This window comes from Misgurnus anguillicaudatus, unplaced genomic scaffold (assembly GCF_027580225.2).
Source record: "Misgurnus anguillicaudatus unplaced genomic scaffold, ASM2758022v2 HiC_scaffold_28, whole genome shotgun sequence".
Classification (NCBI taxonomy): Eukaryota; Metazoa; Chordata; class Actinopteri; order Cypriniformes; family Cobitidae; genus Misgurnus; species Misgurnus anguillicaudatus.
Window position 1 is genome coordinate 3,408,514 of NW_027395278.1, and position 27,274 is coordinate 3,435,787.

The 27,274-nt window shown below is 36.8% G+C and overlaps 2 protein-coding genes and 1 long non-coding RNA gene across 3 annotated transcripts in view; 2 read left to right on the top strand and 1 right to left on the bottom strand.

The window, feature by feature from the left end:
* Window positions 1–16,090, top strand: part of LOC129417650 (uncharacterized) — a 63,743-nt gene extending 47,653 nt beyond the window's left edge. Inside the window, exons 21-32 of the mRNA XM_073864786.1 lie at window positions 703–1,174; window positions 1,734–8,477; window positions 8,553–8,753; window positions 8,831–9,014; window positions 10,260–10,400; window positions 10,483–10,576; window positions 10,655–10,815; window positions 10,907–10,971; window positions 11,337–11,539; window positions 13,349–13,428; window positions 13,777–13,935; window positions 14,038–16,090. Of these exons, the coding sequence (XP_073720887.1) occupies window positions 703–1,174; window positions 1,734–8,477; window positions 8,553–8,753; window positions 8,831–9,014; window positions 10,260–10,400; window positions 10,483–10,576; window positions 10,655–10,815; window positions 10,907–10,971; window positions 11,337–11,539; window positions 13,349–13,428; window positions 13,777–13,935; window positions 14,038–14,139 (8,606 nt within the window). The 3' untranslated portion in view covers window positions 14,140–16,090. The remainder of the gene's footprint in view (window positions 1–702; window positions 1,175–1,733; window positions 8,478–8,552; window positions 8,754–8,830; window positions 9,015–10,259; window positions 10,401–10,482; window positions 10,577–10,654; window positions 10,816–10,906; window positions 10,972–11,336; window positions 11,540–13,348; window positions 13,429–13,776; window positions 13,936–14,037) is intronic.
* The window catches only part of LOC129417654 (uncharacterized), a 69,325-nt gene that overhangs the window by 31,823 nt on the left and 10,228 nt on the right, over window positions 1–27,274 (bottom strand). The gene's annotated exons all lie outside the window — the stretch shown is intronic.
* Window positions 22,063–27,274, top strand: part of LOC129417648 (spectrin beta chain, erythrocytic) — a 36,280-nt gene continuing 31,068 nt past the window's right edge. Inside the window, exon 1 of the mRNA XM_055172467.2 lies at window positions 22,063–22,340. The gene's annotated coding sequence lies outside the window, so the exon portion shown is untranslated. The remainder of the gene's footprint in view (window positions 22,341–27,274) is intronic.

Genomic DNA, 27,274 nt, shown 5'->3' on the forward strand with positions numbered 1-27,274 from the left:
AATACTTCCGGTTTTTATAAGTTGCGGAAGAGCGCCACCTGGTGGATAATAGCGTTATTGCAGATTGACGAGATAACTCGTCAATGGCAGGGAAAGAGTTAAGGCAACATGAACACTTACTTTATAAGTAAGTTGAACCAAGAAATCTTTTTACAGTGTTTTTTAATATTTTACTATGTTCTTACCTCAACTTAGACAAATTAATACATACCTATCTTTTTTCAATGCGTGCACTTTAAATCTTTGTACAGCAAAGTTAGCATTTGTTAGCATTTAGCCTAGCCCCATTCATTCCTATGGCTCCGAACAGGGATGAATTTATAAGCCACCAAACACTTGTTTTCCCTATTTAAAGACACGAGTAGTTACACGAGTAAGCACGGTGGCACAAAATAAAACTTTTGTTTGGAGCCATATGAATGAATGTGGCTAGGCTAAATGCTAACACATTCAAGAAGCGCTGTACAAAGATTAAAAGTGCAGGCATTGAAAAAACATAGGTATGTATTAATTCATCTAAGTTGAGGTAAGAACATAGTAAAATATTGAAAAACGGTGGTGTTTTCCTTTAAATAAATGTCGTTTGACAGTGTATAACCCTAGTCAAAACTCTCAAATGATCTTCCAAAACCTAGAATAACTGTTCACATCCACTGTTATTTCAGTTGCACAGCCTAATGCTCTAAATTTCTGTACCTTAAGTCCAGAAGTGGATCGTACAAGAAAAGCAACGACTTGCAGTCCAAAGGGAGAAGGGAACACTGGAGTCAGGGGTTCAGACAGATCTCAGTCTTCTTGCTCTGGTCACTGGTTCGTCGGATGTTGAGGAAAGCAGAGCTGAAACAGTATCACCATTATTTTTGATGGGTGAAAGGAAAAGGGTGGTGCAGGAGGAACTACTGAAACACCACACTTTGCGCAGAGCTGAGAACCGGGTGCGACGCAAAAGGTTACATTATCAGCTGGAGAAGATTGCAAGAAAGCGCCATCTACTGGAGGCAAAGCGAGAACTGCAGAGACTAGAAAATGAACTTCTTAAAGGGGGAGATGAAGCATTATCTCCAGAACTGGGGTACCCCTTTAGATCCAGGGGACGCCCAATGACTTTGCGAAGACATTCCTTCTCTGCTGACCTGCTGTCCAGGCTGTACCCTCAGCATAATCCAATTTTCAGGTAGAGATCTTTTGGTTCACTGAATCACATTTAACATTTCAATATTTGGGGCAGCACACTGGCTCAGTGGGTAGCACTGTTGCCTCACAATAAGAAGTCCCGGCTAGGTCAGGTGGCCTTTCTTTGTGGAGTATGCATGTTCTCCCTGTGTCAGCGTTTACTCCGGTTTTCTCCCAAAGGCCAAAAACATGCATGTTAGGTGAATTGAAGATGCCAAATTGCCCCTTCCCCAACGTGTGTATGGATCAACTTGGGTGGATTAAGTGGTGTATGGATTTAACCAGTTCTAGCCATAAATATAAACGTAGATGCTGGAATGGCGTTAAGAATAAACAAACATTTAAGTATTTAAATTTACCTGGTCTGATAATGCTGGAGTACATTTTACTGAACATGGAGTTAATCATGTGAAGATTATAATTCATTTTAATGTAACTAAATACATTTTTAAAGTAAATCTACCTGTCAGGTAACTGATCAATATCATGAACAGTGAGTTAATATTATGATTACTGTTTAATGAGACAGAGGCTAATTACAGTTTTTCCCCCCAATACAGCCAGTTTCTTAAAAGAAATACATCATCAGCATCTCTCTCTGGTTTTACTTGCACCACTAAATCAGTCTTTGATGAATGTCTTCAAGATCAAAAGATTAGAAGGCGTTCAAACACGATGCCCTCAAGATACCAAAGATCCTCAAGTTGGCAAAGTTCTTCAGAAAGCCTCAAAAGTTCCCTCAAAGAAGCGAGATCAGCTGAAATGACTGAAACCAAAGCTGCTTTATCAAGGTTGTTAGTCAAGAAAAATGCAAGTGACCAAGACAAGCTTTGTCTGGATCCAACCTCGAAAGCCACTAGAAAAGTATTACCAATAATAAAGCAATTAACCGCACAAAAAGGTTTAGTCAAGGGAACAAAGAGTTTATCTCAAGATCGGAGTAAAGGTTTGGAGACCATTCGCAAAGTTTTTTCACGCTCTGTTGGCCCTGGTATCAAGACTGCCTTGGCGAAGGTTTTCCGCAAGCCGCCATCAGGGTCACATGGAAGCAGAAGTGTGAAATCTTTGAACAAGACAATCGGTCAGTCAGACAAAACCAAAACTGCAAAAGGGGAAAAATGCTCTATCAAATCGACAAAGTCCTATGAATGCTTGGAGCAGCTTAGTTCACTAAAATATCTGCAACAGAGGCACTGGCATAGCACAGAAACTCTGACAAATACCACCAACAAATTGGTCGAAGTACGAAAAGAACCAGTTGGGTGGGTTGGCGAGGATGATCGCAATGGATCTTCAGACTGTGATAGTATTTATTCATTGGATTCTCTCTCCTCGGCTTATGCTACAGCTCTGGCTAAGCAGCTTAAGCAGGAGGAATGTGATTTCAGTGAAGCTGAAAGTGACAACAGTCAGATGTCTCAGGACTCTCTTGTAATGGAGAGCAGTGCGAAGGATTTTACTGCCAGACCAGCCCACATACTTAATAAAGTTTCCAGCCCCTTGACCTTTGGTAAACCACCACCATTGTGCAGCTCTCAACCAACCACTAATAAAGAAGAGATGGAAATATCCAAAGAAGTACCTGCTGAGGCTTTCTGGAGCTCAAAGTTTAAAATGGAAAGTGACAAAGGCATGGCTAGGGAAATTTCAACACTAGTGTCTGAATGTAGACCTTGCAGCGGTGCTAGTATAAAAGAACCAGATGTGCTCGCTTTTACTGACGCTTGGTCATCCACTGATGCAGTAGACAGCCCCAGAATTATAAGCACTTCAGGACACTCATCCAAACAGGACTTATACACACCTAGAGAGAACAGTTTCCAAAGCCTTACTAGTCTGGAGCTCTCAGACAACATGAACATCTCAGAAGACCAGAGCTCACCTCGCTCCGACTCCACTCAGGGGAACAATGCCACTCTTGAGGAACAGAGCAACACGTCCTTTGAGAATACCTTAATATTAAATAGTAATGAAAGCGATCTTAGTTTTATAACAGTGCAGAAGAGTGTTAAGATGTTGAAGGATATTAAAGAGCCAACTACCAATGCAGATACAAGTTCAGATGATGTAGCACACACAAATAAACCAACCAATAACTTTAAGCTGTTGGAATACACAGCGACTGAAGAACTGATGATTCACTCTTTTTCCAAAGATGGTGACATCTCAACAGGTATGGATACTTTACAGGGCTTTCAAGATAAATCTAGTAGGAAAGATCAACCAATTAGAGGAGACAACCAATCTGGTTACCAAGCATACCCAGGACATTCTTCTCTGAAGTCAGACAATTTAAGGTCAGGTCAGCTTTTATTATGCCATGGATCAGTAGATACAGAAGTCAAAAACTCTGAAGCATGGCAAGGATTACTAAATGTATCTCATATCGGGATGGAACATCACTCTAACAATAAAGGAGATGTTCAATTGAACAAAAGCAATGGGAAAACGTTTGAGGAATGTCATGAAGACTACGATTGTGTCTACTCTAAACAGTGCACTAAAATTGCTACCAAAGATAATGCATTGACAATCGAACAATCAAAGAAGCATGATGAAAATGTTACTAGCTTTGATAATGAACACTGTGTTGTGCGGTTGTTGAGTGATCCAGTCACAATAGGTCAAATGAACAAAGAAGTCCTTATTAGACACATCAACCCACCAAAGAAATGTGATGGAGATGTTTCAGATTATAAATTATCACTATTAACTACTGATGAGGAACAGTCTGCTTGTTCAGATGTCAACAGTTCTGATTGTTCAACCATCAATAGCGAATTATTAACAAAGCTGACAACTTTTGAAGATTTGAACATAGCAAACAAGATGGAAAACTCAAATGAAGAGCAGGAAATGAAGGAGATAAAATGTGCCAGTGATGCTCACAAAGCTGTAACCAATAGAGATCATAGCAATATTTCTAGAAATGATAGCAGTGAATGTGATGGTGAATTGACCACTACAAATTCAGAGTTTGAAAACATTTATGTAAACTGTAAGGAGGAGGACAAAAAGGGTGCCATTCAGATTATGGAAAGGAAGATGTTTAATAACAGATATTTCCAGATGAGTGACTCTGCCATTAATGATAAAATATCAGAGGTGGTAAAGCAACATTTTACAATGTCTCTAAGAGAAGATTCTGGAGAAGATCTCAAGTCAGACACAACCAAAGAAAACATTTCTTCAGCTCAGCTGGAACACCTGAAGTCAAAGAAAAGCACACGTGGATTTGAATACAAGGACAATCATGGTCTACTTGTTGAGGGTAATGGCTTACAGGCCAAATCATCTATGGCTAAATCAGAGTTGCTTACAGATAACACTACAGAGCATTTGGGAAACTATAATACACAAACAAAATCAAGACAATCTACAACTATAGTAAATGAGACACAGCTGAGCTTTATAGAAAGATCATCTACAAACAAAGGACATGAACAAGTAGGAATCAGTGATAACATGACTTCAGTGGAATATTGTGCCATCGAAGCACAGGGACCAGATGGACAAAATGGGAATAAATCAGTGGTTTCACATGACAGTAAATTAAGAGACAGTACTAAACGTCTGGATGCTCCAAAAACTGTTCAAAAGAAAGATTTCACCACCATAGCGAATATGGAGCATGGCAAAGTTACTGTAATAAACCCAATGATTTCCTGTATGTTTGCACAAGAAAGTCCATCTCTTGAACAAACAAATATGTTGGATCAAATCAGGAAGATTGACCAGCAGAATGCCCAAATGGTCAACAATACAACAAAAAGTTTGTTGGACCTTACAAAAACACAAGAGAACACATTTGACTCTAAACTACTTCGACATTTAAAACTTTTCAGTGAAACTTTGTGTTCACCAAATACTCTGTCCAGTGAAAGCAATATTCCTCAGGTCTCACTACCTTTTGAAGCAACTGGGAATCATATTGGTGTGCAGTTTGAAGGAAAAGATATAAATGTGGCTAATACATTGGTGGAGAGTGCCGGTGCAATGTTACCTAATACTAATTCAGAGGGCCAAATTAAAAAGGGAAATATAAATTCAATTTCATCTGACTCAGTTATGGATCAGTCACATGACAATCACCATGTTTCTTTAAGCAAGCTAGCGTTTTATGAATTTGGTCCAGGAATCCTTGGAAAGGATCGCAGGTCTGCAAGCCCAGATAAAATGGGTGCTCAACATCCCTTAGGAAACTCTACCATTTCTATTGGGATTTGTGGGGATGAGAATAAAGAAAAATCTGTGGATCAAATATATCACAGTCACAGCTCTGATGATATAAGAAAAGGTCAGATTCTTTTAGATTTCAATCAGGCACCGCAACTTCGCAGTACCTCACAGTCAAAGATGGACAGTGTGCTCAAAACTTGTATTAGTAAAAATACTCCACAGGATTTTCCACAATCAGAAAATCAGTTGCAAATGATGACTAAATCTCAAGATAACAATGACTGCATGAAGGGAGAACAGAACTGTTTTAACCAATATGTGAAAAATGATGAGCCATCTGCTCTTCAAAAGCCCCACTCAACTGAGCCTGATAAAGATATGGTCAAGCCCTCAATAACTGAGGTATATCGCAATGCAAAACAGACTACTGCCAATCAAAACCAGAAGGGACATTACAATTATACATTTAAATCTAAAAAAGAAGAACATTTCACAACAGTGGATGCTTCAAAACATGTTGATAACAAGAGTCATAATGATGAGAAAAGAGAAAAGCAAAAGCGATATAGGAAGAAGGCCCACTTTAAGGCACCGTCAAGTTCATCCACTGATTCTACACATGATTTATCCTTAGATGAAGGTGACGCATCTAAAATGCATGTGCATGTTAAGGGCCACCATCCTAAATGTGCTTTACAGACCCCTAGCAGGCAAAATCCTGTTGTTCATAATAGACTCAGAAATCCACAAAAAAGCACATCTTTATCTTCAGCAACTAGTCTAAGATCATTACAAACACTACCAGGACTGAGACACACCCAGCAGCTTGAGAATGAGACTACTACAGGTAAGGGGGTGCATGGCTCCACTGAAAAAATGCAAAAAGGTGATGATGAAGACATTTATTTAAGGAGGAATCCTTCTACCAAAGACCAACAACTTCAGGATGCAGATTTGCAGGCAAACGATTCTGCAATGCATTTTGTCTCAAGTGATATTAACCCTTTTATTCATACAAGAACTGCTATGGGGTTGGACAGAGCAGTCCACAAAAACCAGGCCTTTGGCAGTGCTGCCAATATATCTTCCAAAAATTCACCCCTCAATTGTCCTAACAAAAATATTACAAGGTGCTGTAGCGTAGACAATGGATTAAATATTCAGAACTCCCCTTTTAGTTCCCATTTGAGCACTTATGCGAATCAAAAAGGACTCCCTAGCACACTGAGTAGTAATGAAGGTTCTAGAGATCAAATTTCTTCTGGGCCTTTACTGATGACACCACCTTATTGTTCTAATGGCTCAAATAAGAAGACCATAACAGCTTTAAAATGTGACTCTAAAGAGGAATTATGCCATAGCTCAGGTCAAGTTGACGAAATAGTTCTGGTCTGTTCTTCCAAGTATGATTCGCAGAAAAATGGGCATACCAGTCCAGGCAAGTGTGATCACGGTGTACAAACTATTGAGGTTGATAAAAACCTTAAAAGAAGGCATTGTCACATAAGAAGCAGCACTCAGACACCAGTATCTAAACCAGGAATTGGAGCTCCAAACACATGGACAAGTCTTCAGAACATGTCCGAACATCTCTCCGATTTGATATATGACACCTCTGATCTTCTGGGCAACATACAATGTATGCGAACAGGAGAAAGACTACCAAAAAATGAGAGTCCTAAAAATTGTTTCAAATTTTCAACTGTGAATTCTGGCAACAAATACAAGAGAGATTGTTCTACACAGACTTCAGTGGACATTGGGATCCAGACAGAGACAGCACAGGCATCAAAGAATGCTATGGCCCATGAGGTCAATGTTATTGTTAAAGTAATTGGGTCAGAAACTTGTAATGTATCTAAGCTGGATGGTAACACCAAGATCTTCAGGGATAGATGTGTAAACGAATCAGACTTTGAAAGAATTAAAAGCCTCCCTGATTTGCGGCTGAAAACCTCAAAGGCAGCTGGCAGTCAGAATTCTGTAGGGTCTCCACCAAAGGTTGTTTCATTAGAGACAGTTGCCCCAGATCAGACTTTAACTAGTTTGGAAGGACTGGGAGATAACTTGGAAGATAGTTCGTTAGTCGATAAGCAATCTTCATCCATTTATCCTGGAGGAATACAGTCTTCATCAACAAAGGGAGAGAAGAATCCGACTTGTCAGAAAAGTGTAGACCTAAGGAATAGCTGTAATAAAAAAGCTTTGTTGATGGATCGTGCATCCTCACCTATCCTTACTGTAAAGGCTGCAAGATACGCCCAACAATGTCCAAATAACCAGCGATCAACAAACCGTGAGACAACTGAAAAACAAAATACCACAGCTAACCAATACACCAATGTAAAAAGCGTGTCTCCCCAAAACATATATATGCTTAATGAAAGAAAGAGATGCTCTCATGCTTCACCATCAGAACCTCAAAGAAAATGCCTCTCCCCACCAAGTAGTACTGTTGATTTGCAATCTGCATCATTCTCAGTTGGTCCTCAGTCCAAACATAAAATCCCAGGCAGACTTCATTTGTCCTCTTGTAACAATCGACTGACTTATGGTAGTAGTATTCTAGAGCAAGATCACAAATCACCCGAGTATACGCTCAAGAATTGGGATCATTTAAATCAAAATACCCCACAACACCAGGAAGATGATGTGATGTCCATAGTGCCAAGTGAGTGCAACACAGATGTCCTGCTTAGCATCAATCCTCTGAGAGAGACCAGCCTAACTGTGGAACATCAGTGTATTCCTGATGATCTTCCTATGCACAACAAATTTACTAACTGGTCTGGCATTAACCAGCAGCCATCATCAACGCATAATAAAATAAACAGATTACCTGGACAACACTTAAGCCCAAATTACCTGCGAGCAATGGAGTCAGAACGACCAGAGCCTTTGGAGGAGACTGATAGAAAGACAAGAGAAATTGTGAAGTTGAGAAAAGAGCGTGAGCAGGTTTTAGCATCTGTTCATCTGGATATGAGCCCTCATAAGCTGACGGTTGAACTCACGGAGGCCAAGTTACACTACGGGCAAGGGGAAACAGACACTCTTCTTAAAATCCTCAAGTGTGGATCCAAAGAAGAACCTCCGGCCTTTACCAAACAGGAGCTCATTGACAGGTGCAATATGCATATTTTATTACATTTTACTTTATTCAGCACTTTTTACTGAATGAAATTGAATTGTATCATTAGGCACAAGAAAAGCATTGAAAGCCTAAGAAAAGAAAGAGATGTCCGTCTCCAGATGTGCCGTCGAGCTCGAAGCCTGAGTCCTGGTAACAACCGGATCTCTCCAAGTCATGAGAGGGAACATTCTCAGAGAATTTCCGACCTGCCAAGCAGACGAAGGGAATATCTCCAGCAGCTCCGCCAAGAAATAGTTGAAACCAGCAGGTGATTTAAAAAATACACAAAAAGTATATCATAGTTTGACTTAAATTTTACATACTAAACCAAGTGTTCTCCCTCAGAGTTCCCGATCCACCAAGACGAGAGGGTCAGTGTCCATCTGATATTGAGCTTCTACTGCGTGACTACAGCAGAGCCCGTGAGGAAGCAAGAGCAGAGATTGCTCGTGCACGTCACAGACTCCGCGAGAGGACAGAGCAGGAAAAGAGACGAATTCAGCAGCAAGCTCTTGCACAGGCAGTGAAGGTCAGTGCCATAGAGAAAACGTCATTATGATTTTTATTTTTATGCTTAAAGAGTTGCTGTCTTTAGTTTGTTTTAAAGTAGTTTAAAGGGCACCTATGGTCTGATTCACGATTTTACATTTCCTTTGGTGTGTAAGTTTGTATTAGTACATGTTAACGATTTGCAAAAGGTACAAACCCCAAAGTAAACGTCTTCAATGTATATATTTTTTCTTGGACTACGACAAACACACGGACTGTAGGCAACAGTTTACTTCCTGGGATTGGTGATGTAGACAAGACGGTCATTATCATAATTCCTCCCGCTTCAGCCTGTAAGTTAACTTCTGTTAGCATTGCATTATGCGCAAATCTTTCAAACATGGTAAGGAGCATTACATTTCTGGCTGACATCAGAGGTATTCAGGCCAATCACAACGTACAGATTAGCTGGCCAATCAGGGACACAGCGCTTTTCAAATCGACGAGTTTTGTACAAATCTGTGCGTTTCAGGAAGAGAGTAAAATCTGTAGCTACATGGAAAATAAGGTGTTTTTTGACCCATAAACCACGTGAACACATTGTATTATACCAAATACACAAAATAAAGTTTTTAGCAATGAAATAGGTGCCCTTTAATTTATTCGGTGACATTGGAGTAAAAAAAATCTAAAGTTTAGTTTCATGTGTTCACGTGAAACTTTCATGTGCTCACACGAAACCTTCATGTGCAGAATTTTTTTTAAGTTTAGTTTTGCATGCTCACGTGAAACTTTTACGCGCGCATGTGAAAGCGAAAGTTTCACGTGTGCACGCAATTTTTTCACGTGGGCACTCAATAGTTTCACGTGCACACGCGATGGTTTCACGTGCACATGTAAAAGTTTCACGTGAGCACGCGATAGTTTCACGTGAGCACGCGATAGTTTTACTTTATTATTGCTCCATGTCCCCTTAGATGCTTCGTACCAAAATGAAACTTCTGGGCCAAAACGAAATATTTTGGATGCACTTGGCTGAAAACGAAAAGTTATTTTAAGATAGTTTTTGTATAACTGTATTGTAAACTTTGTAATTGTGATCTCCGACACTAGAGACACATTAAAGTGCGATCACAGACAGTGGCGCATCATGCCAAACTTTGTATTTTTCGGTTTATGTTTTTGGCTGTTTTTCTACTGTTCCGAAACGATTATGGCGTTTTGGCAGAACGTTTTTGGCGGCCGAAATTCCGTTGTGTCTCTAATTCTTCTTTTCTTATTGTAGGATGACCTGCGTTTTCGCACTCGCATTAGTAACAGTACATTATGCACTGGATCAAACCTAAGTCTTTCCTCTGGGCCCACTTCAGGCTACAACAGTAGCAATGCTGCTACACTGAAAGACAATACATCACCAACAATTCAGGTAAGGTGGGAACCAAAAAGTCTTTGCATGGTATTACTATAAATTTATTTTTTGTAATTCTCTTTATCTCTTCATCCCTAAGATAAACGGAGTCCCAGAATTTAAAGTGAGGACTCGACCACCGGTGATCCCTTTACAAACTTCAAAAGCACAGCGTAGATGGTTGTCAGTCCAGGGTGAGCAATAACACTTTAAAACTAAAAAGGACGATGCTTGAAATCTACTTTGTTCATCTAATCTCCTTTTGTCTCTAGATGTTAGCCAGGAGACATTTGTCACTGAATACGAGTCCTCCTCCACCCCGTCATCTCCTCCCTGTGCTCGACAGCGCACCCTCTCTTTTGGCTCTCCCTCATCTATATCAGCTTCATATCAGGATATTGCAGACTGCACTCTTGCCAGTGCTATTTCTGAAGTATGTTATTGTGACGTTCAATTCAAAATATGCAAGCACATTACTTTATAGACTTTAGGACTTTTATTAGATTTTTGTCTGATTTTGTCAGATATATTTGGCTTCCGGTGGTGATGTGAGGAATCTGCTAGCAGGGAAGGCAACCAGTCAATGGAGGTAAAATAAAACTTATGTATATGCATTCGGTGGGGATGTTTAAAGGTCCCGTTCTTTCTGTGTTTTTAAAGCTTTGATTGTGTTTACAGTGCGCAATATAACAAGTGTTCATGTTTCACGTAGAGGGCTGTAGTCCAAACCGGCCATTCACTGTAGTCTTTGAAAGGGGAATTCTGTTAAAGAAAATATATCGCCTGGCAGTGAACTTTGAGCTTTATCATTTTGCAGGTTTTATTTATGCTCTAACAGCAACATTTTTTGAGCATAAATAAACTTGACTAAACTTAAAAATTGGGATCAGGAAGAACGTGACCTTTAAAAACCTTTTACAAAGACATCTTCCATTATGTATCAATCTTGAACAGGCATCAGGGTGTGGAAAGAGGTGTTCAGATCTTTCATAAGGCCACGGCTAAGACCACAGCTCATGGGTTTCTCGGAGCGATGGAGCTGGAGAGACCTCTGGACAGTCTGTGGTATATTGTTCGAGACCACTCAAAGACTCATTTATACCACGAGTCTGTTAGATCTGCCTGGACACAACCACTGGATGAATGCAACCAACTAGGTAAGACACAGAAGTGATGTTTCTAACCTCGCCATCAACTATAAAAAACATGTAGACCCTCAAATGCTGTGAAATGCAAGGGCGGCGCTAGGGTTTCTGGGCCAACTGGCTAATTTGTACTCAGGCCCCATGGCAATATGTTTGAATATTTTAATAAAATACAGTACTGTGAAAGTCTAAGGCATTGTTATTTTAGCAAAGTTGCAATGACCATCCATATTAATGGTTTCTTTATTATGGCCAGCAGCCATATCACCCTGTAGCCCAAGACAGCTTGCCCACTGAAGCTAAGCAGAGCTGAGCCTGGTCAGTACTTGGATGGGAGACCACCTGGGAAAAACCAGGTTGCTGCTGGTAGAGGTGTTAGTGAGACCAGCAGGGGGTGCTCACCCTGTGGTCTGTGTGGGTCCTAACACCCCAGTATAGTGACGGGGACACTATACTGTCAAAAAAGCACCGTCCTTCGGATGAGACGTTAAACCGAGGTCCTGACTCTCTGTGGTCATTAAAAATCCCAGGATGTCCTTTGAAAAAGAGTAGGGGTGTGCCCCGGCATCCTGGCCAAACTTGCCCATTGGCCTACTAATCATCCCTCATACTAATTGGCTATATCAGTCTGTCTCCTCTCTACTAATAAGCTGGTGTGTGGTGGGTGTTCTGGCGCAATATGGCTGCCGTCGCATCATCCAGGTGGATGCTGCAAATTGGTGGTGGTTGAGGAGATTCCCCCATTCATATGTAAAGCGCTTTGAGTACTGAGAAAAGCGCTATATAAATGTAACGAATTATTATTATTATTATTAAATAACCTTAGTGTATGACATGTTAAAATAAATAAACTTTCCTTGCCTTCATTTAAGGGCATATATTATGCAAAATCCACTTTTACAAGGTGTTTAGACATAAATGTGTGTTTATGTACAGTGTGTGAACACAACCACCCTACAATTATAAAATTCCACGCGAGTTGAAAAATTTGAACTTTGGCGGAAAAACGCGCCACACTCAAACGCGGCTGGTGTCAACCATAGACTGTAAAAAAAGATGGACGTAGTGTCCGTGACATCACCCATTGGTTTCTGAAGATCTTTTTTGAAGCTTAAAGTAGGCTTTGCCTGCCGTCGCCATCTTGGCCGCGCGTCATCGCTCATCACTCGCGGATATCCGGAAATGGGTAAAGAGGCGGGATGTGGGTTAAGCTGAGGTGTCTGGTTGCTAAAACCACGCCCGCCTAGCTCGATTCTAGTGACCGCAGTGGCTGTTCACCCCTCACTCAAGTGGCCACGGCCTTAATTATGCAGAACTTTAAAGCTTAATATAATTTAAACGGAAGAGTTACAAAATAATTCACCCCCCTTACAGTTGTCATGAAAGGTAAACTTAGCTATACAGATCAAAAACTATTTTTGTACCAGGCTGTAAACATATTCTTTTCTACTGTAAAGTTGGCCATTTTAACATGGAGGTCTATGGGAATTGACTCCCTTTTGGAGACTGCCTCTAGCGGCCAGTAGATGAATTGCAGTTTAAGTCACTTCCGTATTGGCTTCATCAGAGAGATCGAAATGTTGCCCCTCTGTGCCAACCCACAGTAAGATTTATACTGTATAACATCTTGTAAAAATGGGCATAATATGTGCCCTTTAAAATGAGTTATTAAAAGTGACACGGAAATGATAAAAGTTATTTCAACAAAAATCATGTATTGTTTTAAAGATTATTTAATAGAAAGTGTGAAAATAACAATAACCTATCTTTATAACCTTTCAGGGATCACATTATCATATGTCTTTTTTTCCCTTTATGTAGTCTACCTGTTAACAGACACATCTAATTGCCAGCTTAAACAGCCACGGGATTTCTGCTGCCTAAGTACAGAATCGAAACAGGTATTTGCTTTATCCAAAAAAACACTGAATTTGCATTATCATGGAAAACGATAGCATGCAAAATGTATCATACCAATCTTGCAAATATTCACTTTATAAATACATGATCACATGATGAATTTGCCTCAGTACATTCACTACATTTGTAAGGGTAGGTGTTACGTTTAGGTTTTGGGTAAGATTAGTAAATGTAGAATAAGTTCATGCAGAATAAGAGCCAATATTCTAGTAATATGGATGCTAATAAGCTACATGTAAATAGTGAGAATTGGACCTAATGTGTTACCAAATACATTAGTAGCACTTGTGAAATCACTGCATTACCTTGATGAGTACTTTTTTTCTTAGGATGATATGTGGGTTTTGGCCATGCAGTCTATATTTGAGGAGACAATGCCACGCCCCAGTGTGGATACTGTTCGTGGAGAAATGCTCCCCAGCGCATGGATCTTTCAACCCAGTCAGCGTAATGGTCAAGAGGTAACCACAGTCATCTACATGCTTCAGGTAAGCTTGTATACTGTCAATGTGTATTAATTAGCAATAAGCATTTACGTGATAACTCGCCAGAAAAATATTTCTTACCTTTATGTGTATTTCCATATATAGGTTGACTTGGGAACTCCGTCCTTAGCTCCTAAAATGCTGAACACAGTGTCTAGGAAGCAGGCAGCTGTCATAGCGGATCTTAATGCTTTCCTTTCTTTATGATATGAATGATTTCATTACGAAATCAGGTCACACTTACAAGCACTTACATTTAAAACCATGAAGGTTTTGCTCAAATTTGCACCTCATTTTTTTGTCCTTGACTTGATTTTTTTGCATAGCACTGATGGTATGAATACCTGTATATTGTGTAACAATTTATTTGCCACTTTGTTTTAGTGATTTTTGTGTTATTAGGCGATTTTTGGGGGTTCCAGCCTGTGCCAAAGTATTATTTGATTTATCAGTCTTATAAACTTTACAACAAAGTCCCAAAGTTTTTTCTCTATTTATGTACATTTTATTTCCATACAGTATGTGTTACTTGATTACTCTTTGATATAGGCTACACTATGCAACAAAACAGCTCTGCTTATTGTGAGTAGGGATATTTATACCAAAACAGTCCACTATATTACAGCATTCCTTTAATTCATAGCATTGTTCACCCAAAAATAAAAATTCACATCATTTATTCCTCTTCACACATCCCAGGTGTATGACTAATCATAAACAGAGTTATTTAAAAAAATCATATATATGAGGGATGCATAATGATTAATCTCGATTAATCTATTGTAGAATAAAGGTTTTTGTTTACATCGTATATGTGTGTGAACTGTGAATAATTATGAATTATGAATTGATAAATATGCACACATGCATGAATAATTTTAAGGAAAAATATATATTTATATATTACCCGTAAGTATTTATATTTATATATAAAATAAATTATAAATAAATATACAAATTTAAACATTTCTTAAATATATACATGCATGTGTGTGTTTTTATTTATACATAATTATTATACACAGTTCACACACATATATGATGTAATTGAAAACATTTACTCTGCAATAGATTAATCGCGATTAATCGTTATGCATCCTTAATATATATGCAGAATCTCCTAGTCTTTGTAATCCCACTGGATCGTCCCAATTTTTTTCAAGTTCCAATATGAACACACATCCATTAAAAAGTAATCCACCTGACTTTAGTGAGTTTTTCAATGTCCTCTGCAGTGAAACAATGAGTTTGTTGTAATATTTAAAAATCGGTTTCCTTGTAACGGTTATTCAAGAATACCTGCGAGTCAAGTTTAAGCCTAACATGAGAATAGACTAATATGAAGCGCAGAGGACAGAGTATTACCTCACCTCATATGCACTTTGGATGGCGTGAAGGTGAATAAATTATGAGAATTTTCAATTTAGGGTGAACCACTACTTTAAGCTACTTTCAGAAATAACTACACTATAAAACTTGAACTTGACACTAGCTATAGAGTCTTTGTCTGTTTCTAATTTTAGCAGTACAGTGCTTATATGACAGCACATGTCCAATTCATTGTGTGAAGTGTTGGTTAGTAGCATTATTAGCTAATTTTCAGGTTTTTGTGCATTTTTTTATTACTTACCAAAAGTCTATATTTCATAAGCTGGGACCATTTGACTGCAATTTTGTTGACAATGATACTTTCAGTATTTTATATTGTTTGGAAAAACTATGGATGCAAAATGTTGTAATTTGTATGTTTAATGTAAATGCTAACAAAAGTTCATAATTGTATGTATTTAAATTGAATTTTATTTTTCCAAATAAGTCATACAGTTTATAGACGTGTATGTGGATTTGCATTGAAGCCAAGTAAACAAAGGGAGACTTTGCAAGCACTGTAAAACGCCACCATAACCTTGTGGTTTTATTTGTACTTTATGAAACTGAACTGAAGGAAAAATGAAGTCTACAGAACAATGAAGGAACTATATTTTTAACTATAATCAGATTTTGTGTTTAATATACTGTTATGTCACCTTTATATAATGGCAGATATAAATGTAAATAATTTATCATTTGATATTTTGCGTTGACAATTTTGTTATTCTGTTTTTAATTTATGTACCAGAACATATTTTTATTAAACACGTTTGACCTTTTCATACAAGTGGCTCTTTGTCAGTTATTATTATAGTGAGTGACATTTCACTAAAGACTTTTTTAAGATGTAAAATTAATCTTTGCTGTTCCAAGAGTATGTATGTGAAGTTTTAGCTCAAAATACCATATAGATAATTTATTATAACATGTTAAAATTGGCACTTTATTGGTGTGAGCATAAATGTGCTTTTTTGGGGTGTGTCCTTTAAAATGCAAATGAGCTGATCTCTGCACTAAATGGCAGTGCTGTGGTTGGATAGTGCAGATTAAGGGGTGGTATTATCACCTTCTGACATCACAAGGGGAGCCAGATTTCAATGACCTAGTTTTTCACATGCTTGCAGAAAATGGCTTACCAAAACTAAGTTACTGACTTGATCTTTGTCATATTTTTTAGGTTGACAGAAGCACCAGACACCGAATTATAGCACTTAAACATCGAAAAAGTCAGATTTTCATGTTATGTCCCCATTAATGTTGTAAAAATGTCAACCAAAGACAAAAGACCAGTTTGAGCCAATCTGCATTTGATTTCTTAGAAGCAAAGAAAGACATTGGTGATCAAACAACATGAGGGTGAGTAAATGATGACACACACTGTAAAAAAATTCCGTAGAAATTACAATGTTACTGCAGCTGGGTTGACGGTAATTTACCGTAGATTTACATTTATGTTATTTACTGGCAAGAGTTTGTTCAAAGTTAAATAAATTTTAAATATTAACAAGTCTTTTTGATACAGCACTGACCTGATCGGGCAAGTAACAGTTTCCTGTTTCCCGTTTCCATGGGCATAGATCATGCTGGGGACACGGGGGACATGTCCCCCGCACTTTTCAACTTGTCGCCACCATTCCCGCCCATTTATTTTTTATTTGACTAAAGTAAAATTTTACCAAATCACGATTGAGTGAAGTATTTCATTCACGCACATCTGTTTGAGCTTCAAAAGACTGAAACATTTGCGTGTGTGTGAAGGAAACAGGATCACATTATGCTGTCAGTCACTCTCTTCTGTTCTGAGTGAACCTGCATTTTTTATTGTAACCTTCAGAGCAACAGATCAAGTGATGGGCTTTATTCTGTCTCAAACTCGCACTACAACGGCCAGAAAGACCACATCAACAAATGTGAATAACTCAGGTCAAAGTATTCGCTAAAATATCCTTCTTGAAGAGGTTTTGCTCATAAATAAATGTAAAATGGCATGTGAATAAAACATAAAGTTGCGATTGTTGTACTGTGGTGTTACACAAACAGCTGCAGATTTGAGATTTAAGCTTCAGCTTATGTGTTCGGAGCAGCTGCTGTTACACAAAATGGAGAGACGGTGGCACTAAAGCTTGAAAATTGACAGCAGTTGGCTGATTCTCACAAAAACTTGGTTTTAAAAATGTCAAGCATGAAAATGTAAAAATTGATTAAATTTACTTTTTTTCCCACCAGACATTGAAAAACAGAGTAAATGGGAACATTAATTTAAAAACGTTTACTTATCATTTAACACTTTTTGTAACATAATTTAAAAAATTTGTCCTAAAAAATCTCATTACCGCAACAGTCAGAAAACATCAACACTAACATATTTTCAAAATGTCATGACAAACCTGAAAGAACATAATTTGGAGATTCTGCACATGCATTTAAAATCAAAATATTATGCTTCTATTAATTAAATTAACATTTAATAAGCATCTGTTGCGGTAATGATAATCAAAATGTCGTGTAAGCATTTTGACAAGACAATATTTCAATTATTAACTGTAAAAAAATGATCTTACCTGGTAGCCATCTTGAAGTAACTGGTCCATGTGCTTGGTCACTCAAAATCAAACTTTATTAAAATTCTGTATGTGTGCTTAAACTGTTCTCAAAAAGTGTTGCGGAGGATGAGAACATCAGGCATGGACACATCATTTTCCTAATTTTTCTTCATTATTATTATACATGAATATTCAGTAAATATTTTTTCTGTCATCTAAAGTAGTCTAGCAAAACATCCATTTATTTTTTTTCTTAATATTTTTGTGTTAATTTGATTAAATTACAACATAACGCATGTTCAAACACAGCCGGACACATTGCGGTAATGAGAATTTCAGCAGAAAATGAGATAAAATTTACAATTGTAAATTCTTATGTTGAAATCACACATTGTCAACCTAGAAAATGTGAAAAAGATCAAGCCAGTAACTTAGTTTTAGTAAACCATTATCTACAAGCATGTGAAAAAGTAAGTCATTGAAATTTGGCTCCCCTTGTGATGTCAGAAGGGGATAATACCGCCCCTTAATCTGCATAATCCAACCACAGCGCTGTCATTTAGTTTAGAGATCAGCTCATTTGCATTTAAAGGACACACCCAAAAATGGCAAATTTTTGCTCACACCTACAAAGTGGCAATTTTAACATGCTATAATAAATTATCTATATGCTATTTTGAGCTAGAACTTCACATTCGTACTCTGGGGACACCTAAGATTTATTTTACATCTTATAAAAGTCTTGTGAATTGTCCCCTTTAAATTATATTTTCTTCTTAATATCTTAAAGAGAGAGTCAAGAGACGTTCAGTATACAAAGTGCTTGTTTATGTTTCCTTCAGTTCAAAACAATAAACTTAGCAATGAAATGCCACACAGATAAAGGTGTACAATCTGATTTATAACTTTATAAAAAGAGCAGCATATACACAGAGTTTCTTTGAAGTCAATGTCTGTGGTTGAAAAGCAATAACTCAATATAACTTTAATAGTCGTACAGTTCAAAGTGCTAATAACACTGCAGTCAGGACGTTTACGATCATGATGTTTATTTGATGTTATTTTATATGATACAATTTGAAGAGTCATACAGCATGAAAAGATTTGATTCCTTGTGTGCTTATCTTTTGTGTTTTATCTTGTCTTTTGTTTGCCTTTTTTCACTTCCTCGTGTTGATCAACTTTTACTGTATATAACTGTCCTCTTGTCTTTGTCATCTCTATTCTTGTCCAACATTTTTTTGTCCAGCGTCTCAATTTTGCTACCTGTTTGGACACCTTTGTCTTTTGTAAGTCTTGATAGTTTTCTTTTTATTTCTTTTGTTTTGTCTAATGCATCTTTCTCCATCTTTTTTTATCTCTTCCCACTGGCTTTGTGTGTCTCACATCAATATTTTCCTTTCTCAGTTTTTTTTAGGAGGAACTTAATTAAAGTTATTCATTTCTAGTAGTAAAGTAGTAGGAGAGTAATCAGTGCAGTAGTCGTTTGTTGACAACAATGCCACCTGCTGGCCGGTACAGGTACTGTCTAACAACAAGATAACGAGGCTTGCTGCTTTAAAGGGACAGTAAGTAGGGTTTTAAGTGTTTTATTAATCAAAATCTATGTCTTTATTCATAAATATGTCCTCGTTGGTGTCAAATGACCTCTGCCAGTGATCTGACTTTTCTTTGTAAGCTTAGAATTTCTATTTCTTCTCTTTACTTACATTGAACGGGTAAGTCCAAGGAGACTTCCATGTCGTTCCCCATACTGATAAACTATGGCTGCGTCCGAAAACTCTAAATTGCTGCCTTCTGAGGCAGCTTTCCAAGGCAGCAAGGCATCAAGGCATGTCCGAATTCAATGTTTGGTTTACTTCCTGTCTCCTGAGATACCTATGCGTGGACGTACATTAAGAATGTGATTGGTCGAGTCCGGTCGAGTTCGAAAAAATAAAATGGCGGCCAAGGACGCGACTGGACCACCAATTTAGTGTAAATAAAGGTATATTTTCACTTTTTACACCTTTTAATTGCATTTCTAGCGAGAAATTAGTATTGTAGTTTTCAAATATGTGATTAGTTATCACAAAGGCGCTCTCTGTTTAAATTTCAAACACGCTGCCTTAGAAGTGTGTCCGAAAGTCTTTCTCTGAGCTACCTTCATGCCTCCGAAGTCATTTCCTCATGAGGCAGCAAGGCAACGAGTCACTGCCTTGAGTTTTCGGACGCAGCATATATTAGCAGAGAGGGACAAAAAGCACTAGCCTACCAAAAACGCATTTCCACAACGCGTTTTCATTCAGAACATGTGAACTTGCTGAAACGGACAAGGAGATCAGTGATTACATAACGGCTACCGTAGTTGCAACATGCATTTGGAAAAGCGAGGCACTAGGAGCACTATTCGTTTGAATGCAAAATACTATTTCACCACTAGATGGGGGTAAATCCTACTTATTGTCCCTTTACAGTTGCGTTTAACAGAAATGTAGGTAAGGGGAAAAAAGCAGCATCAGCTTTGCGTTCATTTTGTTTAGGAAAAACAAATGAAAAGTCATAGTAATCAAATCTATTTAATTAGTAATGCTAAACGTTTAAAATTTTCAAAAAGATCAGTGACTTCTGATAATCGACGCCACCGATACCACCCTGCAACGTTATGGGAACATTATTTTATGGTTCCAAAAATAACCAAAAAATAACTCTTAAAGAACGTTCTGTATAAGTTATTTTTAAGTTATTTTAAAAATAGCCACCCTGTTATGGGAACGTTATTTTATGATTCCAAAAAATAACCATTAAAGAACGTTCTGTATGAGTTATTTTTAGGTTATTTTAAAAATAACCACCCTGCAACATTATGGGAACGTTATTTTATGGTTCCAAAAAATAACCATTAAAGAACGTTCTGTACAAGTTATTTTTAGGTTATTTTAAAAATAACCACCCTGCAACGTTATGGGAACGTTATTTTATGGTTCCAAAAATAACCATTAAAGAACGTTCTGTATGTTATTTTTAGGTAATTTTAAAAATAACCACCCTGCAACGTTATGGGAACGTTATTTTATGGTTCCAAAAATAACCAAAAAATAACCATTAAAGAACGTTCTGTATAAGTTATTTTTAGGTTATTTTAAAAATAACCACCCTGCAACGTTATGGGAACGCTATTTTATGGTTCCAAAAAATAACCATTGAAGAACGTTCTGTATAAGTTATTTTTAGGTTATTTTAAAAATAACCACCCTGCAACGTTATGGGAACGTTATTTTATGGTTCCAAAAATAACCCAAAAATAACCATTAAACAACGTTCTGTATATGTTATTTTTAGGTTAATTTAAAAATAACCACCCTGCAACGTTATGGGAACGTTATTTTATGGTTCCAAAAATAACCCAAAAATAACCATTAAAGAGTGTTCTGTATAAGTTATTTTTAGGTTATTTTAAAAATAACCACCCTGCAACATTATGGGAACGTTATTTTATGGTTCCAAAAATAACCATTAAAGAACGTTCTGTATAAGTTATTTTTAGGTTATTTTAAAAATAACCACCCTGCAACGTTATGGGAACGTTATTTTATGGTTGCAAAAATAAAACCTAACGTTCCCAGAACTTTATTATTTGGTTCCCAAAGAAATAACCAAAAGATAACCAAAAACTAACGTTAGGGTAACGTTCTGTGTTTGCTGGGACCCCACTGCTTATGCATGTCTGATATTTGATGATAAAGATATCACGTTAAATTGTTAATTTGTAAACTGGCATCATACTGAACACAAGTGGTCATTATTTGGTCATTAATTCCAAAAAAAATCACATGCAAAAAATTTATAAAATAATTATTTTGTAACTAATAACTGTCTAAACCAGGAAATTAAATGTTGCTTTCTTACGCAAAACATCGATTGAACTCCAATGTTTACTTACAGATAACAGAATTAAAAAGGCCTACAAATTAAGAAAAATATACGGTAAAAATTTTTTGTGTAATATAATTAATACCTCATGAAGAACTACAGATAACAGTTTTTTTTTTGCAAATCAACAACGTGCACGTGAATGTTAAAATACTTCATAAATAAAAGTAATCAAATCGTGTCAGAGTGTAAATATTTGTCCAGCAGTTTTATATTTATGGAGGACCCGTGACCTTGCAGTACTAGAGGCGGGCGGTATTAGGGTGGGGGTGCGCCATTTAAAGTCAGTGACTCTTGTCAAGAATGCGCGTCCCCTGCGGTCAGGCAGCGCTCCGCTCCCTATACTTTATTTTTAACACTTTGGGTGGGTCACACGGCGGCTGATGAGGATGAGCGTTGTGAGCGGCGACCCTCCGCTCAGTCCCTGCCCCTTCAGCAGATCTCCCCCACCCTGACCAAGACCTCAGCGCCTCTCATGGGATTATTTTTGCCGTTCAATTAACGGACTTTTTGTATAAAGACATCGAAAGTGAAGTGAAGGCTACTTCACATTTTTTTCGGATCGTTTTTGTATTTGTATAGGTAAGTATAATGCTATTATATTATAGCAAAGGCAGTATTGGCTTCAGGTTGTGATGTTCATGGCATTCGGTAATCAGTGTTTGCTCTTTTGGCAGTTGCTTTTGACATATTTTTGTTTTTGTGGAAAGCAAAATTGTATTTAGTAGGCTATCTTCTTGACAGGATTCATTATTGCTATAGTCTTTTACAGTGCTGTGTAAAGTGCAACCTGTTGAGCATTGAACACTATATAGTGTGAATGGCACTTGTGAAAGAGAAAAAGTCTGTGAAGAAACCTTAGGGAAATCTTGACAAATTCCCTACAAAATGTCTGTTTTGGTTTCGTAGAATAGAAGTTTTATAAGTCTGATCATCCTCTATATCTTGATTGGTGGCTGCTCTATCTGCACACATTCCTCTCCCTTGTTACTACAGTAAAAAACAGTTTTACTGTATCTGTAAAAGAAAAATAGCTCTGTTCGGTCACTGGGCATTTGATATAACAAAATTAGTTGAGCTGTTTCGACCTCACCTTATAAGGAGAACTGCCCATGGTGTTGAAACGAGTACCAAAAATTTTCATAATCTTCATTCCAAGAATAGTTTTGTATTATTATATTGATTATTCATTGTTTGCCTGACAGATAATACTTCACACTTTTAGCCTCTATCCAACTTTCTATCTCTGATTTAAACACAAGGCCCTCTCTGGTGCCAGCTGTTCCTGCATGGCACACAGTGGGTCATTAACTGTACCACACCTAACTCCGGCCTGTCGTACACTTGTGAGAAATACCCTGTTGGATCTGTTTCCTGGACCGTCGATAGCCACCCTCCCTGCTTTGGTTGCAGAATTTGAGCATGACCACACTGACATAATCATGGTGCTAGATATTCTTAGCTGTATTATACAATATATTGATGCACTGCAAAAAAAATGACTTTCTTACTTAATATTTCTAAAACACGACAAAAATATTAAAACATTCTTAAATTAAGATGCTTTTTCTTGATAAGCAAAATTACCTAAGAAAATGTGTCTAGTTTTTAGACAAAAATTATACAATTTAAGTAAATTTGTGCTTTAAACAAGCAAAAATATCTGCCAAGGGGGTGAGAAAAAAAATCTTGAAATAAGTTTTATTTTTTCTTAAACACTTAATTTAAGCTAAATGTTCTCACCCCATTTGCAGACATTTTTTGTTTGTTTCAAGCACAAATTCACTTAAATTGTATATTTTTTGTCTAAAAACTAGACTTATTTTCTTAGGTCATTTTGCTCATCAAGAAAATACATCTTGATTTAAGAATTTTTAGATATTTCTACTGAAAACAACACAAAATACTAAGTTAGAAAGTCATTTTTGCAGTGTGCAGTTTTGATACAGTAACTGCACTGCAAGAAAAAAAAATTCTTAATATTTTTGTCTGGTTTTCAGTAAAAATATCTAAAAATTCTTACATTAAGATGCTTTTGCTTGATGAGCAAAATGACCCAAGAAAATAAGTCTATTTTTTAGACCAAAAATATCACATTTAAGTAATTTTGTGCATTAAAAAAAAGTAAAAATCTGCCAATGAGGTAAGCAATTTTTCCTTGAATTTTTCTTGAATTTAGTGTTTAAGAAAAATGTTCAAGTTTTTTTTTTGCTTACCCCATTGGCAGATTTTTTTTTTGCTTGTTTATGCACAAAATCACTTAAATTTGATATTTTTGGTCTAAAACTAGACTTATTTTCTTGGGTTGTTTTGCTCATCAAGAAAAAGCATCTTAATTTAAGAATTTTTATACTATAATACTATAAACTTTTAAACTATAATATATTAAGAAATAGTTCATCGCAAAATGGGAAAAGGCCAGAATATTTACAAATGCATCTGAGATTTAATCCTTTAAAGTGCAGATTAATTAGGAATTTATTTGACTTTTTAAGATAGCAGATACTTGGTCCTGTATGTGCACACGAACATATTCAAAAGACAGAAGCACCACACGCAGAGAGAGTAAAAAAGTTGTGCCTCCGTTGATAAGGGCTTTTTCGCTGGTGGGTGGAGAATCGTTTTTTGATAACATCCCCTCTGCGTTGGGCTGATACAGAACGACAGAAAGAGAAAGAAAGAGAATAACCATCACCCTACCAGACACCTGTTAAACTACCACTTTCCATTGTCTCTCTCTTATCTCTCCTTAGACAGATGCAGTAGTCCTGCATAGCATAAAAGTTGATCTTCATAATGTTTATTTACAAAATAAAAGAAAGCTCCAGTGTAACAATGTACATATACAATAACACAGATGACCTGCTACAAATAGAAACATTACAAGAGCTCTAATTAATGGGGTGCAGTGCTTCTTAATGGCCCAGATATTTACTAGAGCAAAAGCTTTGGGTTGTTGGTGGCTGTTAATCTGAAACACTTCACTGCTGATGTATAGCATCTGAAAGTGTTTGCGTTCCTCCAAGTTTTTCAACTGCGTGGAAAAACTGATTACGCAAACGAACATCTGCGATCACGTAGCGTGTGACGAAATAGGAAAGTTTGTGAAGGGTGCTCTTCACATTTCTCGCTTTCAGAGGGGTTGCCCAGCCCCCCGTTGAGGCCGATAAGACTGCACATGCCTCACAAAGATAGAACTATCTCAGCAGCTAACCTTCACCCGCCATTCCACAGTAGCACGCGCAAAACACACCCTCATTAAGAGGGACAGTTAGAGAGCATGTGCTGAAAATGGCGGCCGTTTGCAATTCGAATGTGAGAGGGGAAATAAAGGTGCTTCATGATGCTATAGAACAGTGGTTCACAAGTGATTATTTTATAAAATACATTAATTTATCATAAATTATGTGTTATTAAACCTCTGAAATAAAGGCTACTAATCAACAGCACTACATTATGGGGACAGGGTTTAGATTAATCCAGGACTAGGCCTTAGTTATTTTAGGACATTTTTTAGTAGTAGTTTTTACAAACATACCGTACAAAAAACAATACTGATGTGCATTCTGAAACAAAACAATGGTACTGATATATGTAAAAATTAAGGCAACTCAATCATGCATTTTAGTCTGGGACTAGGACCAGCCCTGTCCGGGACACCGCCCCTTAATGTTTAATTTAATTCAAATGATAAGTTTGAGATTGTTTTATGTCATTAATTATTTTGGGGGGGAGGCACAAACGGGATAGACCCTACACAAAGGGGACGCATGCTAAAAAGTTTGAGAACCACTCCCATAGAAGTTTTGGCTGAGTGGATTAAGCTAAACCTTTAATATCTAAAGAATCTTTCTGTTTCAAGGATGGTTCTTCAGATTTTAACAAGGTGAGAAAAAGATGGTTCTTTGAAGAAACTTTGACTGAACCACATTTTTTTCTATGGCATTGCTGTGAAGAACCTTTTTAGCACTTTTATTTTTAAGAACGTAAGCTACAGTCTATACCTACAAAACAGGTATCTATTAAACATCTTAGCTCTTGCAGTCAGTCGGCAAAGTCTTGGATGTCATTATATTAGTAACCAAAAGTGGAATCTGCATTAAGTTTTAGTGGTAACACTTTACAATAAAGTTCTGTTTGTTAACAATTAAACCCTTTTTCAAACAGAGATTACAGAAAATACACAGATTTTTTTATCTTTAATTTTTGGTTCATTTTAGTTTATGACAAGATCATAAGGAGTGCGTGATGCGCTATTTTGTAAAAAAAAATAATTAATTCATTCAATTTTTAAGGTAAGTGGTTGCAATCTATTTTTTTAAGCTATATTTAAACAAAAGTTTTTTGTTTTGTTTTTCTAATTTTTTTTTGTTTAAATGTAGCTTAAAATAAATTTATTGCGACCACTTACCTTAAAAAAATTAAGTAAATTGAATTAATCATTTTTTTGTGAAATGATCTCAGCTTCAGCGTTAATAGTGACAAGTTCCCTGATCTCTGCTTTAGTCTAGTTTGCCAACATTTCTCCTCGTGAATGTTGATCAGCGTTTAAATCCCTACAGAATAAACAGAAAAAACTTCAGGAATGAAAACACATAGATAATCCATGTAAAGTTTCACAAATAAAATAAGAGAACAAAAAGGATAAATAAATATGATAAGAAAATAAATAAATAAATAAAAATTAAACAAGTTGACATAAGAAAACATTATGCATTGGTGAGTATTACAGAAAGTCATCATAATATTAAAAAAAATAATAATTCTTGTTAACAAATTTAAGAGATTTTAGAAATCAATTTCAATTTGGAAATGTGAAAAGTTAGGCTGTGATTTAGAGAATTTTTGTTTGTGAATTAAAATTTTTCCAAATAAAATAAAAAAATTAACAATGTACTTAATAAATAACTAACTAAATATTAGTTGTGCCTTCATAGTAATAAATTATTTCTTTTAACCGAAAGGATTTGGAAGAATCAAGGTGTTTACTTAAATGAAAATATAAATTTTTCCCAAAAAAATTGAGTTTTGTCACAATGAAAAATAAATGGGTCAGTGTCTCTTCTTCATCTCCACAAAATGAGCAAGAGTTGTCAACATCCATATATTTTGCCACAGTATCATTCACAGGATATATTTTATGTAAGATCCTAAAATAAATTTCTTATGGACTTATTGGGGATGCAGGGGAGACCGGGGCTGGTTGTCTCACGGGTTAGTTGTCACATTGCTACACACTACATGGCGCTGTGGTACAATTTTGATATCAATTTGTTAGCCTTTAATAGCTTACTCATTTGCACTTGTAATTTTGCTGAGCAGACACAAAACATTGAGGTTAGGAGACAATTTTTTATTTTTATGGGTCAGAGTAAATTTTTATGTTGGTGTTGTTTTTGTGTTGAGATCTTGTAGGATATTAGTCATTCAAAAACAAAACACTCATTAAAAAGCCAAAAGTATTAGCTTTATTTTGAGTCATATTTTAGCTATCAAGTTAAAGCCGTGTGGCAGCT